We start from the raw sequence: 15632 nt of genomic DNA, 5'->3' as shown, positions 1-15632 counted from the left end.
ATAAAGAAACACTTTTGATACATATACAAAAGGAAACAAAAGATTACATGACACTTTGCAAGAGGTAGCCCTTTTTGATGCACCCAGTTAAATTCGATGGTTGTCTTTCTTAATGTAACCTCCACCTTCTATCCCAACCAACCAAAGAACAAGCTAGTCAAGTTTCGTTCAGTATTCTAAAGTGATTGGCAATCGTGACTTCCTATCAAACACCTTGAAGATCGAGGCTATACATGTATTGGTAGATCGTGCGCGTGCAAATTTCTTATCACTATGTGAATTGTGCTAGAATCAGGGTGCCTAAATATCTAGACTAAGACTCCTAAAAATTACATATTTGCACAAGAGTCAACATTTCAAGGTAAATGAGCTCCATTTTTATGGTTTTTTCAATTTTTTATTTTTTATTTTGATTTTTTCATTTTTTTCAAAAAGAAGGAGTTCTTGTTTTCAATTATGGCATATTATCAAAGTATCTACTTTTCACCCCCAAACCTAAACTAAACATTGTCCTCAATGTTTCAAAATATGAACAAAATTATAATACAACATATGAAGAGGATCATGTTGAGTAGAGAAAAAGGAAAGAGAATACCCGATCACGGCGAAAGCAATATTAGAAATCCGTTATTCAAGGCAAGAATCCAACATATGTCAGCCGAGATCATATTGGATTAGCAAAATATATACACAAGGAACAAAAGGGTTTTAAGAAATTTTATCTACTGGATTATATACAAAAATTCACCATACACTAACAATCTAAAGAGTTGAGGATCAACCCAAAAGATAAAGTGTAGAGGTTTCAACAACTTCACACAATAATAATATGATAGGCATGCAAGTGAAGCTGTGAAACAAAATGAGCTACCCCCAAACCTGGATTTTTCAACGGATAAAATTTTGGAAACAAAATCTCGCAGTTTTGGGGGTTCATCATGTACAAGGTCTAACTCAAAGTGAACTGTGCTAGGGACGGGCAAACATGCTAATTCCAACTATGGTTCCTCAAATGTATTATACTTAGAAGCAAAATAGTCCAAGAGGACTTGGGAAGCACACAATTCCAAACCTAGATTAGGGACTCTCAGAAAAGTCGGTTTGACAATATGGGTACAAACCAAATCTAGGTTGGGTGGAAGGCCATCAGATTGTGACTTATGTAGGACGATAGGCACATCATTACTAATCACATAAACATCTCCTAAGTCTTCTACACGTGTCACAACATGCTCACAATCATCAAACAAATTGGCAAGATCACAATCAGAGTCATCAACATCATCAACAAATTTATTCTCATGCATCGGCAAATCAGGAGAAATATCACAATGTGACCTAGGTAGAGAATCAGACACATCAAATATATTTTCATGCATATTAGTGTCAACAGAAGATTCTATATTACCTAAATCATTTTCATAGGACAGATGCACATGCTCAAAATCAGTATTAACATCACATGTATATGGAATACTAGAAGAAACATCATTCATGAAGGTCGAGGCAGAGAAGCCTAATGTATTTGAACCCAAAGGTTCCATAACATTTTCAGTATAGACATGTTCTTCTAACATAACATCATAATCATCATCATCATCATGATAGGGATTTTGCAATCTAGGATAATTTTCAATCCTAAGGTCGGAGCTATCACAAGAATAAGACTCTAACTCATGGGGGTGACTCATACCATGTGGTGTTGTCCCTGTTTCCCTAACAGATTCCCATTGATGGTTTTTCTCTGCAATCTCAGCTAAAAATTTCCATGCATCATCCACAGTTTTATCAAGAAATTCACCATTACACATACACTCAACCATGGCTCGAGATTTAAAGTCTAGTCCCTCATAGAGGATAGCGACAAGTCTCCACTTCTCAAATCCATGGTGTGGACATTCGCTCAACAAATCATTAAGACGTTCAAAATAGTCAAAAACAGTTTCCTCATCCAATTGGACAAAACAATTGATACTTTGACGAATAGCGATGGTCCTATGATGTGGAAAGAATTTTTTAAAAAATAGATCTGTGAGTTGGTCCCAAGTGTTGATTGATTGTGGTCTCAAACCGTAAAACCATGTTTTGTCCCTTTCCTTTAGAGAAAATGTAAACAAACACAATTTCAGAGAGTCTTCGGACATATGTTCAGGTTGCATAGTCCGACAAATTTGTTCAAACTCTCTTACATGAGTATAGGGGTTCTCAGAATCGAACCCTCGAAATATAGGAAGTATTTGTATCATGCTTGCATTTATTTTAAAAGGGTTATTGGTTTGAGGTAAAACAATACATGATAATGGAATTTTTATTGTGGGATACATGTATTCATGGAGAGCACTAGGTTGGCCCATATTGAAAAGACACAAAGCCCACTATTTGGTTTTAATGGGTTTGGATTTTTGGGAAAAATATTTGGTTTTAATGGGAATGAAAAACATTTGGTTTTTATGGGTTTTGAAAACTTTGGTTTTTATGGGATTAAAAATTTGGTTCTTATTGGGATAAGCCCACTGTTTTGGTTGTGCTTTGGTGAGGCAATGGGTTTTGGGAACTGTTGTGAAACAGAGCCCAACTTTCGGCCTAGAGTTTGGGTACACGGCCCACTAACGACTTCAGCAAGCCCAGAAACTAACGAAGCCCAGCTGAGTTGGTAGGTTCAGTTAAACTTGTTTAGGTTGTTTGTTGGGTTTTTTGAAACCCAAAATTTTGATAGGGACAATCCCACAGTTAAGCTCAAAGACAAACCCAAAAGTTAACTTAAATTACAAGCCCAACAAAAAAAATGGAAAAAATTATTACAAGCCCACAAATTAAAAATGGAAGCCCACAGGTTGGGTTCTCTTAATGGGTTTAGGCTTACTTGCTTAAGCACAACCCAGCTGCTCTGTTTTTAGTTGCACAGCCCAGTTGGGCCTTGTTCTTTTCCTTAGCTTGTGTAGCCCAGTTGTGTTTTGGTCTAGCTACAGCAGCAGCAGACAACAACACCAGATCAACTCAGCAACAGCAACAGGCTTGGCCTGGCAAGAAACAGCAGCAGCAGCACCACAGCACAGCAACAGCAACAACAACAACAAAAACACAGCACAGCTCCAGCAACAGAGGCAGCACTAGCAGCAGTTCAGTTCAGCAGCAGAGCAACAGGAACAACTTCAGCAACAGCAGCCCAGCAGCTCCAGCAAGGGCAGCTGCAACAACAGCAGGGGCAACAGCTTCAGCAACAGCAGCTGCACCAGGGTCAGGCAGCTTCTCCTAGCACCAGCTCCAACAGCACCTGCAAGTAAGAGAAACATCACCAGTTCAGTGCAGCAACAATGCCTAACAGTAACATCCCAACAGGAGTTTCAGCAAGCAGCAAGGCAATGCACCTGTTGGTTTCAGAAGAGAAGAATCAGCAAGCAAGAGCAAAACCAAAGAAAGAAAAAGCAATTTTGCCGCTACCGAGTCCCCGGCAGCGGCGCCAAAAACTTGGTGTGGTTAGAAAAGACACACAAAAGACTTGCAAGTATACAAGGCCAAGTTTTAGTATAGAGAGTAAGCAAGGGATCAGTCCACAGGGAGTGGGAGCATACGAGAAATTTTCCTAAGCTAGCAATGGAGACAAGGCACTATGGCAGTGAGCAAGGCAAAGTAATATGGCAATTGCAAAGAACCAAAACAGTTAACAAAGCAAAGATGACAAAACAGCATGGAACCAAGGCTGTGAGCCAAGGGCGGGGGTGAGTTTGTGCACTGATTTCAATGCACAACAGGCTTCAAAATACAAGAAATAAACAGCAAGATAGCTAAGAAATTTAGTTGAGCAGGGAGCAAAATAAGACTGAAATTGTAAGTGACTGAAATAAGGTAATGTGGTCTAAGCTAAGGCTTAGAGTCCACCTTTGTGTCCTATCCAAACAATGTGATCCTAGGTTGAGTTGAGTATCCTATGCATACATCTAGAATGGGAGGAAAACTAATTTGCTAACTAGTTTGCCCCTAGCATTGACTGTCTTTTGACAGAACAATCAATCACAGGCACTATGAGCATTAGTCTCTTCCCATTGCTCAATCAAAACAATGCACTAAGGCTCTAACCTAGCATTCCACTATCAGACAGTGCACTGAGGTTTCATCTAAACCTCAGCTGCAACAATTTAGCTCATGCTCAACATATAAACAACATTAACATTCATCACATATGATAATAAGAGCAAAATCAAACAAAACAAGACTGAAAATTTACAAAACAAATGAACCAACAGTGTAAACATGAAACATATGAGAAACTGGCTAGTCCAGTTCTCTACAAGAGTGAAGCTGGCTAACCCAGCATGGTTACAACACACACCCACACCTTCTATTTATACCCAGAAATCAAAATTAGGGTTTACAATGTTTTCCCCCAAATTCTCAAAATTAGGGTTAGATATTTTACCTAATTTGATGTGACAAATCACTCAAAACGGCCGACCCATTTCTTCTCTGCCTCTTCTGGTCCTTCTATGCCTTCAATTGACGCCTCTGCTGCTCTAATTGTTCCCTAGTTCGAGTTATTTTACTCACCCCAAAACCTAGGGTTTCAGTGGTTGTGAGATGGGGAAAATAACTAGGCTAGGGAGATGGGTTTGAGGTAGGGTAGGTGATGGTGGTTGAGACATCGTCTCTGTGATGGTCGGGGAAGAAGGTGGTTCGCACGGAGTGGCAGGGCATGGTGGTGGTGAAGGGGTTGCAGGTGATGGAAGAGAGGAAGTTTGGGGAAGAGAAGAAGAGGTCGACAGTTTGGGGAGAAGGGGGTGTTTGGCTTGAGGTCGATGGGTTTGGAAGTTAGGGTGTTGAGCGGGTGTGGCAAAGGGTGATGATTTGCGAGGAAACGCGTCGGATGTGAAGATGGTAGGTGGATCCAACGGTGAGATGGGAAGATATTGGAGCGACCGTAGGATGAGGAAATGCAGCAAAAAGGACAGCTTCAGATGGAGTTAGGTACTATAGTGTTTGACAGGAGCTTCAGATTTTGATGCACAATGATGAGGCGACCGTTGGATGATGAGATGGATCCAATCTGACGGCTCTCATGGAAATGGGTATGGATAATGGAAATGGATTTGGTTGAGGGTTTTGGGCCTTGGGTATGCCAAGCCCATATCTTCTTTAAGAACAATTCTTCCTCTTCAAGCCAACTTCTAGTTGATCCGGCTCTTGCAAACATCATTCTTCGCTTCCTCCTATCGAGAGTCTTTGCCGTTCCTTTGCTCTTTTCGCTCCGTGAGGTAACCAGGCTTTATTTAGTACCTAAAAATGCAAAATTAATAAAGAAAAGTATTTATTCTTGAAAACAACGAAAATACAGAATATGGGATAAAATGTAGAATTAATGCACAAAAGATGAGCTAAATGCCAACAAAAAGATATAGAAATATGCACTTTTTAGCACTCATCAATACTCATGCATCTTATCTAACGGATCCAATAGTTGCATATACCTGACATCGACCAAGATTCCGGAACTGTCGGGGAAGATACATTTTCCCAGGACATATAGCAAATAAGATGACGCGGTAGCATTGGTTCGCACTAAGTCCACCCTTCCTTCCTCATCATAGATTTTCTTGGTCCCAGATAATGTGTCCCTCAACTTCTTCAGATTAAACTTCTTGCTTAGATGACCATCTTTCATCACAAGCATAGACTCCTTTTCAATTTGATCCCAACTGAACAAAGTTCTAGTCAATTTAAAGATATTCCAAGAAATGCTATTATCGAAGCCCTCACTGATTGCTTTTCCCTCAACCTCGAGGCCTAGAATTTGATGAGCATCATCGGGAGTTATCTCCATCTCACTGAATGGGAATAAAATTGTATCAGTCTCTCCGTAGAACCTCTCACAGAATGCAGATACAATAACTCTATCATGCTTAATATTCGAACTCTCCACCGCAGGTCACAACCCGGAATTCTTGACAATCGCTTGCACCTCGTCACATTCCTTGTCAAGATCCCAGTTCTTAGTCACTGAACATGAAGCTTGGCGCCTCATGAGACGGATGGCATGCTTGTGATCCAAAATACCAAAAACACAAAATGAAAAGAAATACAAACAGTTGACGCAAATTTAAGATAGATACACTTAAATAAAAAACAAAGACGATTTGAGATTACTTACGATAGTATTTTGGATTTGACATGCCCATGAGTATTTGTATCCAAAAGCAACACCTCCACCATCTTTTAGGGTCCTCTTTAGAGGCTTACCTGCTTTCAGTTTAACCTTCAAATTCAGAATTTTGATTTTTCTGACCTAATTTGACATGCAAACATGAAACTGAAGTACTAGAGTAAGTTTAAGTAGGCCCTTACTTTCTCAATCGTGTCGTTTCTCCTTTTTCATCACCTTTGATTTCTTCTTCTTCAACCGCTTTATTCTTCTCTTGCTTTTGAACTAACAAAGTAATTCCAGGGTTGTATTAATTGGGTTTTCAATTTGTGTTTTTCATACGACTAGGTTTCGGCCGTGGTGGATCCATGTTTGAAGATTAATCGGAATTTTTGAATCGACGATTACGACGAATTAATCGACGAGTTTTGATGGTGGTCTGATGGAGAACCGGTATGGTTGTGGAGGAGGAGAAGAAGAGAAGAAGGAAGATGAAATGAAATCAAAAAAACTGATTTAGGGTAATAAAAATTATAAAGGGTAAGGTTAGTATTGTAATTTCACCCATTAGGACTCTCCCTTAGCCCTTAAAAAAGTACACTTAAAATTGGGTATACCCCAATCAAGCCAGTATTTTTCTCTTGAATCTCTCCTAACCAATAAACTTAGTATCTCCCTTTTAAGATGACGTGGACATTAACGTTGAAAGTTGAAAGGAAGCACCACTAGATTCTGCTTACGGTAAAATGAACTCCAAAATCCAAAAGCAAACCTCATTATCCAAAAAGTAAAATATTTCTTTTGACCAAAATTTTCATTTTTACTTTCATTAACAAAAACTATAGTCCAACATGTGCAATTAAACACAGAAACGCCTGTTTTGGTGTCGTGTGTGCATCAGATGCTTGACATGCGCACTCCGTAAAAGACATATTGGTGATGTCATAATCAGTTGTCATACACAATTTTTGAATAAAATGTGTACCAATATTGTCTGAATTTATTTTACATAAGTATAAGTTGTACATTAGTATATATGCTTATTCCTTCACGGTTCTTTTGAGAAATTGATGCATTTTGGTAATACCAGAAGTTATACATTAGATATCAAAACAAAGTTGACACAAAATTTCTTCTTTGTATTATGAAATCTACTAAAATAATGCGACAAAATCTCATAAGGATATATAATGGTAAATGTCACGAGTAAATGGGATGGTTCAGTCTTCACATACCATTTTGTCGGTAAAGTTCTTCCAAATGTCTCTGTTTGATCTTCAGTCTTCAATCCTCGAGGGTTATTCAGTGATGTCTGATACTCAACTACCATATTACAATCTTAGTCCAATACTTGACTTCAGTAGACTAGAAATCAAGATATAGTTTGTGCAACTAACATTAACATCAAGCTTGAGATAACAAAGCTTGCGAGTTCGACCGAGCAGTGCTCTAAAAGTTTCCCTAACCACCGAAGTACTTTTCAACTACTTCCTTTTGTGGTGTTATGACAATTGATGACAGACATATACTTGGTGGATAGGATTTACCAAACAAGGTTAATTGTAAAACCAATTTATATTCGTGGGAATCTATCTCCTTATTGTCGCATTGTGTGATGTTCATAACCAACTTTTAACTGCTTGATAAACCAATAGGGCGTCATCTTGCACCATAAATGTCTTGGACATTCTTTTTACTCCTTAGGACGTTAAGACTTGAGTAAAGTCATCCCATTGATCACGTCTGATACATCTTCAATATGCGTCATTTGCATTCTTTTTGGTCAGGTAACTATCTACAACGACGCGTTTGGTAACACCACTGTTACACTTGTATCAGAGTATTTCTCTATCGAATCCACAAGTGTTGCTATCTCAATCTTGTTGTCAAATTTAGTTGTCAAAATTATATCTTGATATCTAGTCTACAATTTGCTAAAGTCTCTGACTAGAATAGAAATGTAGTTGAGAGACATAGGATTACAACAATCATAATTGCGTTATATTGTTTGAAGGCTAGGATCAACCAAAGTTTTTGGAGAACTTCATCAACAAAAGGTAAGTGAATACTAAACCACCTATATCTCAAGTTATGTTCACTTTCTATCATTTGAGACGATGTCGCATAACTAATTAGACTAATATGCGTGAACAAGAATTCCGAGTCAAGTTTATCTTGATAATTTTTTCTCGAAATATAATGGCTAAGGTTAATGAACATTTGTTCATACTTGATGAATTTTGGTTTAGGACAATTTATTGTCCGGAATCAAAATCATGATTCGAGTTTATCATTCAGATTTAGCCTGGAACTGTGATATGTGTCATTGATGTTATTCAGGAATGTTTCGATTTGATTTAGAGAAATATAAAACTACTATTGATTCGGATATAAGATAGTGGTATCAGTTTTACTGGGAAAACTATTATAAGTCTGAACCTGTATTACATGTATTCGTACACATAGCGGAGTAGCTATACAAATATCGACTTACAGATTGTGTGATGCGCATATACGTATGCACATCATATGAAAGTTGTTTGATTCATGATTCGGATCGGTGTGCATACGAATATGAAAACCATTCTTGAACTGTGGTTACAGAACCAAGGGTGAGTATCCAAACCGATATGCAAACCGATTAAGTTCTGTGAACTGTGAAACTAGAGATAGTCTTTGAGTTTCCAAACCAGTACGCAAACCTTAAAAGTTATGTGAACTCCGAAATTTAGGTTTAGCGGAAAGTTTGCAAACTAGTACGCAAATCTGAAAAGTTCTGTGAACTCCGGAACTCGGTTTTGGTGTAAAGTTTCCAAACCAGTTTGCGAACTGTGACTGAACCGACTCACGAACTATTATGTAATTGTATTCGTACATATACTAATCATGTCGATTATACTTTCAAGTGTGTTTAAATTATTTCTTCAAGATAATTAACATTTAATTGATTCTCCTTAAACACTAGACTTAATTGATCACATGATTGTGACTCAGAGTTAATGTCTTATGTGTTCATGAAAATATATGAAGATTAAAAGCTTGTTTGGTACCATTTTCAAAAATAGATTTCTACTGTTTAAAACAGACCCATTTTCATTGTTCTCATTTTCTAAAATTTGTTCGGTATGATTGTTTTTAAAAAATATTTTTAAAAATTAGTTATAAGTTAAAACTAGCAATTCAAAAAGTAGTTATAATCTGGCACAATTGTTTTACGCATTAATAGGAACTATTCAAAAAGTAGTTATAATCTGGCACAATTCAAAAAGTAGTTATAATCGAGGTAAGGAACTATTGCAGAGAACGACAATAGTTCTCTGCAATAGTATGATTTAATCCCGCACTAATATGATTATTACAGACCAGCAGTTACGATCTCAAACGGAGTCAGCAAGCCACTACTTGAAAAACAATTTAACCCTGCATTAATAGGAAAACAGGTCACAACTCGAACAAGGCTTGTTCGATATTTGACAACTTTTTTATTTTGGACCATGGAAGTGTCCAAGGTACCAGTCTAATTGCCAAAAATCCTTCCAAGTAGGAACATTCCTAACTCCGATGACTAAGAGTTGAACTCAAAAAATTTGGAGGCGTCTCTTGTTCTTTAAAAATTTTGGCGAACCAGGTTGCTGCTGCATTGGAATCCCAGATCAAAGCACTATCATCCTATTCTTGTTAACATATATGGGCTCATGCCACCTTATTATTATAGTAATGCACTTCTTTTTATGATCAGAAATCAAAGCATCTACCAAATCTCTTCCTTAACTGACCACATTCATAGATCTTAAGCTGGAAACAATGGAAAAGTAAAGCTACGTACCTGGAAATTTCGATATGCACATTAACAACCAAATATCTTCCAAATACTCCCTTTGGTATAGTCCCTGCACAAAGCAAACACTTATTGTTATTACACAATAAAGGCAGAACCTGTATTTTGAAAAGAAAGTAGTGTTTCTCAAAAACCAAAGCAACAAGAACCTGTTAACTTGACAAGCACAACAAATAACAATAAAAAAGCAACTTTTACTAATATTAACTTAAACCCATTACTATTTACTATCAAAATAAGAAAATCACATAAAACCAAGCTCACATTAAGATATTAATGTGTCATAGTGTAACTTCAAGTTCTAAATCTCAACACTCAACAACCCTTAACCGAGTTCACATCAGCTAATAACCTTAGAGAAATCGAAAAGAAATCATCCAAGAAACCCAGAAATTGAAATAGATTTTCTTACCTAAAAATTGCTGCAAATCCTAGAATTTGATACCAAATGAATCAACCCATCTGTTTCAAATCATACACCCAATTAGTCCAAAAAGAATTTTACTAATAGCCTTGGAGAAATAGAAAAAAATTTATACCTGAAAGCTATGAAAAATCGCCTCTCCTTGGTTTTACTCTCAGTTCGTATTTTTGAAGAAACAAGAAAGAAAAGAATTAAAACGATAACAACGATAAATAGTCGTTTTCTTTTTCTCTCTTTTCCAAAACAAAAACAGGTACAAAACGTTTTCAAAAAAACCGCTACCAGACGCGTTTTTGTTGTGTTTTCAGTTTTCTTTATTTTTGAAAACGGAAAATAGTTTTTGAAAATGATACCAGACATGCTCTAAGCTTTTAAGTTCAAATCGGCTAGTTTCGGATAACTATGTTGAACATAATCTTTGTACACGGTTCGGTTACGGTCTCACCTACCCAGAGTGTATATCTTTTTATGTAAATCATATTCAATGGATTTATCTAATGGTGAATATTGTTTGCTTGGTTCCAAAGATACCTTAGTTTATACCTAAAGCAACATATGCTTTGAATGTATATAAAAGGGAACTCCAAGCAACAGGGATCTTTGAATCCTGACACTACTTTTTGGTGTGTCCTAATTGTATCTAGAGTCGTCCTCTCAAGAAACCCTTTTAGGGTTTTGCGGCTATAAAGACTTCATTGGTATTCGTGAAGCCAGGCTGAATTATCTTTCCTTGATAAATCGAGTATCCCGATCTTGATTGTTTGTAGAGCTTTCTCAATGATCAAGATAGATGGTGATCATCAAAGTTCTCTTCTTCTCAGACTTCGGGTTGCATAAGTCCGGATTTTGAGGATATCTAGACTTCTGTCAAATTGCTATCGATTTCCATCACCTTGATTATACGTTTCGGTCGTAATCAGGATAGGCTTAATATGTGGGAGGAAGATTTGGTTTAAAATCTTCTATTAAGTTGAAGAAACTCTTAGTTGGTGTGACATCATATAAGGGAATCAATTACGCGGAGTCTTGCTGGGATTCAAGAGTCGTAAGGAGCGCGATTGTACCTTAATCGGTGGGATACCTTTTAGGGCTCAACTACATTCCAGTTCGAAGTTAATTAGTAGTAGTCTAGTGTCTGTAGCGGCTTAATACAGTTTGGTGTTCAATCTGGACTAGGTCCCTGGGTTTTTCTGCATTTGCGGTTTCCTCGTTAACAAAACTTCTGGTGTCTGCGTTATTTCTTTTTCCGCATTATATTGTTTATCTTTATAATTGAAATATCATAAGTTGTTCTTTACCAATCATAGTAGAGACGTCCGACTTTGTTTGTTGGATACGAGTTGATTGATTCTTGGAAATTGGTATTTGGTACCGTCCAAGTAATCTCTTTGTGATTAGGTTCACGGATTTGACTCTATAAACGTTTTAATCGCAAGATAGAGATATAACTCTAAGATATTATTCCTTGATTGAGTTTAACTCTCGGAATTGTTTGTCCATACAGATTGCCTAAGAAAAAAGTGGTGGTGTATTTTGGTCCCCAAGCGTTTTCAACTTGCATTAGCAGGCCTTGGCCAAGCCTTAGGACAATGCATAAGACATCTCACGACTCATCTCGCATGTCCATTCCTTGATCTAGGCTAACTTTGAATTTTCGGATATGCATTATTGTACCATCAATGTTGCATATGCCAATGGCCTTCATTATCTTAGCTTAATGTCGTTGCATAATCAGATAATGTAACTTCATTTTCTAGGCCTCTAGACCAAATATTATTAGGTGCTAAGCCTCCATATCACAGTGTCTCTCAAACCTGGCTTTGTATTAACGCATATCTAGCGCTAATAATACTTAGTGCCGTCAAAGACAAACTAATTTGGGTCAACACCCCGAGTCTTGAAGAAGATCAATACTTTGAAACATTACCATGAGTATCGAGAACATTACTAGGCCCCTTGTCCCTCCATAGACTAATGACTCTGCCTTCTCTCTTCGCTCGATGGACGACCATGCTAGGTTAATGCTCTACCTTATCCCCTGTTGGTTTACGTCAAGTGTACGTATTCCTCCATCTAAAGTTACGACAACTCTAGAGAATACTAACACATCATAAGACAGAATACTAACACATCATAAGACACATCACACATATTTGGATATAACTCACAAATAAGAAAACAAACTTAGGGTTTTGGTCTGTCGGTCTACGACAAGTGTGAGTATCAACCTGCTCACACGAAAAGAGAATAGCGGTTACAAGGAATCAGTTGTAGAGGATAAACTCAATCCTTGATCTATCCTTAACTATTCCTGAGATTCAGGAGGAGGTGCCTGTCCTTGCTCCTCAACCTTCTCTCACTGATTAAAGATCCGAGTTTTGCAGAGCTATAAAAAGACTAACTCTCGGTCAATTTGAATAGAACAACTTCACATCGACTAAATGTAGTTTTCTACAGACTACCTATCAGAGCATTTCTCCTGCAATCTCTTTGCAACTTAAACTGTAATTTCATCTTTATCAACTTCATTCATTGGATTAGCCTTACCACTCCATCTGCAACTAAAACAACCCTTGAACGGCCATTTTTTTGATTTAAGTAGGGATTGTTCGTAATCAGCCTCCTGTAGTCACACAAATCTTAACCATCTTTACCTTTCTAATCATCTCCCATTTTTTCTCATCCAAAACGATGTAGCCCAAAAACAGGAATGTATATCTACTTAAAATCAATATTTTTATTCAAAATTCATCAAGATTTTTATAAAGGATTACATTACACAATAAACTATCAAATCATATAAACCACAATAATCCTAGCCAATCATTCCAACCCCTTTACCCAAAGCGACATCAGCCACACCGGCCCAAAATGTACCCCTCACTAGGCGACTTGCACAATGCTTTCTCAAAATTGTGCAACAAAAAGTTAAACCCAACAGACTGAGAGAGAGAGAGAGGTTATCAGTTATCACTGTGAAATAAGTAGATGAAAATTACTCTTGTGTGGATGAACCAAAAACATTCTAAATCTACAATCACCTTCAATTAAAACCAAAACCCGTCCTCCCCATCATTCCTTACAGTTATTATCATTCTCATTCGCAGTGATTGAATTGATGGATAAACAGCCTATACAAGGTTTAGACACAACCAACCCTACATAATTAATGGCTTCATCTTCATCTTCCTCTTATCTCAAAATCAATCATTCAAATCCCATACCCCTTTCTCTTACTTCTTCACTCCGCCCCTCCTCCACCTCAAAAGCCCCAACTTTTTCAAGATTGCCGTACCCCAAATTGAGCTCAAAATTGGTCCTCAATGTGTCAAGTAAAACCCTAATTAGAACTCATCCAATTCGTAGATTCTGTATACCCCCTGATAGTAATCCTTCAATTGAAGTCTCCAACAGTGAAATTGAAGGCGATGAAGGGCACAGGGAGAATTTGCAGCAGCAGCTGCAGAAGGAGGAGGAGGAGAAGGAGAAAGTGAGCCAATTCAAGAAAAGGGTTGTTTTTGGGGTTGCAATTGGGGTTGGAGTTGCAGGGGTTGTTTTGGCTGGAGGATGGATTTTCACAGTGGCATTAGCTGCTGTAGTATACATTGGTGCAGGTGAGTATTTTGAGTTGGTTAGAAGTCAGGGTATTACTTCAGGGATGACACCGTTACCGCAATATTTAACGCGTATTTGTTCTGTTATTTGTGCATTGATGCCTGTGCTTACATTGTATTACGGTCGGATGGATGTTTCGTTGACATCATCTGCATTTGTTGTTGCTGTTGCATTGCTTTTACAAAGAGGGAATCCTCGATTTGCGCAGTTGAGTAATGCAATGTTTGGGTTGTTTTATTGTGGTTATTTGCCTTGTTTCTGGGTTAAATTGAGATGTGGTTTGGCTGCTCCGGCTTTGAATTCGGAGGTAGGAGCTGTGTGGCCTATTCTACTTGGTGGTCGTGCTCATTGGACTGTGGGTTTAGTGGCAACTTTGATTTCTTTTAGTAGTATTATTGCGGCGGATACATATGCGTTTCTTGGTGGAAGGACATTTGGTCGTACACCACTTACTACTGTTAGTCCAAAGAAGACGTGGGAAGGGGCAATTGCAGGATTGAGTGGTTGTATAGCCACTGCGCTAATGTTATCAAAAGTTTTTTGCTGGCCCACGTCTTTACTTAATGCTGCTGCTTTTGGATTGCTGAATTTCGTGGGGTCATTGTTTGGTGACCTTATTGAATCAATGATTAAGCGCGAGGCTGGTGTCAAAGACTCAGGATCCCTTATACCTGGGCATGGTGGAATACTTGATAGAGTGGACAGCTACATATTCACCGGAGCTCTTGCATACTCATTTGTCAGAACCTTCTTACCACTTTATGGGGTTTGATCTGTACACTTTTATCAACTCGAAAAAAAAACACAGGGAAAATTCTCTGGTTCTTCATTTCTTGAATTGGGACAACGTCGATAACAAGCATATATGTACAATTTGAGGGTAGAAGATGTGTAAATGAAGGACTACAAAAGGATTATCATCGTGTATGCAGTAGGCACTGTTTTTCTGGAAGGGAATAAGGTTAACCTTGTGTACTAGTAGTAGTTCCTTTTTTGGTTTCGAAACAATTCCAGTAGTTCTTAGTCACACTTGTTGTCTTAGTTTTTATTAATTTGATTGTTTATTTTTATCTATTAACTAGAATTTTGTTAAATACAACTCCACTGCAATAATTGCATTCCTATATCCTTTTGGTATATCTTTGTCTTCTTTTTGTCAGTGCTTCAAATTGCTTCTATTTGGGTTGTGATAATTTTACTGCTAACGAAACCTTTGCAAGTCTATGTGAAACTTCAAGTGGACTACAATTTACAGGATTAGTGACTGAAGCTGGTGCATAGAAAGCAGGGATTTTGCAACTGTATTTGGGGCAGAGAAGCAAGTTTTCAATCGCCTTAGGAAGAGCTTCCGTAAATCCAAGATCGTCAAAGGTATTTTCAAATCAGTAATTGCTATGAGTTACTTTTCAAATAGTTTCATTTGGTATCAAGCACCTGGTAAACAATTTTAAAGCTTTTGGGTCATGGATGTAGCGACTGTAGGCTTGGTCTGAGTATAAGGATGAACCATACACACTCATAAGATTTACTTCACATGGTATTGACTCATAAGTCGTTACTGAAATTAGTTTGCGTTATACCCAACTTCAAATCAAGCACATTAGTGATGTGCTCGTTTTTTA

The 15632-nt window shown here is 37.7% G+C and overlaps 1 protein-coding gene across 1 annotated transcript; it reads left to right on the top strand.

Moving 5' to 3' along the window:
- Positions 1-13292: 13292 nt before the first annotated feature.
- On the top strand, positions 13293-15149 carry LOC113347665 (phosphatidate cytidylyltransferase 4, chloroplastic-like). The gene has a single exon (XM_026591339.1). It carries the CDS (start codon positions 13565-13567, stop codon positions 14780-14782), a length of 1218 nt encoding a protein of 405 aa, XP_026447124.1. The 5' UTR covers positions 13293-13564; the 3' UTR covers positions 14783-15149.
- Positions 15150-15632: the final 483 nt, after the last annotated feature.

Source organism: Papaver somniferum, chromosome 2, assembly GCF_003573695.1.
Source record: "Papaver somniferum cultivar HN1 chromosome 2, ASM357369v1, whole genome shotgun sequence".
Classification (NCBI taxonomy): domain Eukaryota; kingdom Viridiplantae; phylum Streptophyta; class Magnoliopsida; order Ranunculales; family Papaveraceae; genus Papaver; species Papaver somniferum.
Note: the sequence above shows the minus strand (reverse complement) of the source record. Positions and strands in the feature narration are given on the sequence as shown.

Excerpts from the sequence above, each read along its gene's own strand:
- LOC113347665 (XM_026591339.1), top strand. The coding sequence starts at position 13,565 with ATGGCTTCATCTTCATCTTCCTCTTATCTCAAAATCAATCATTCAAAT.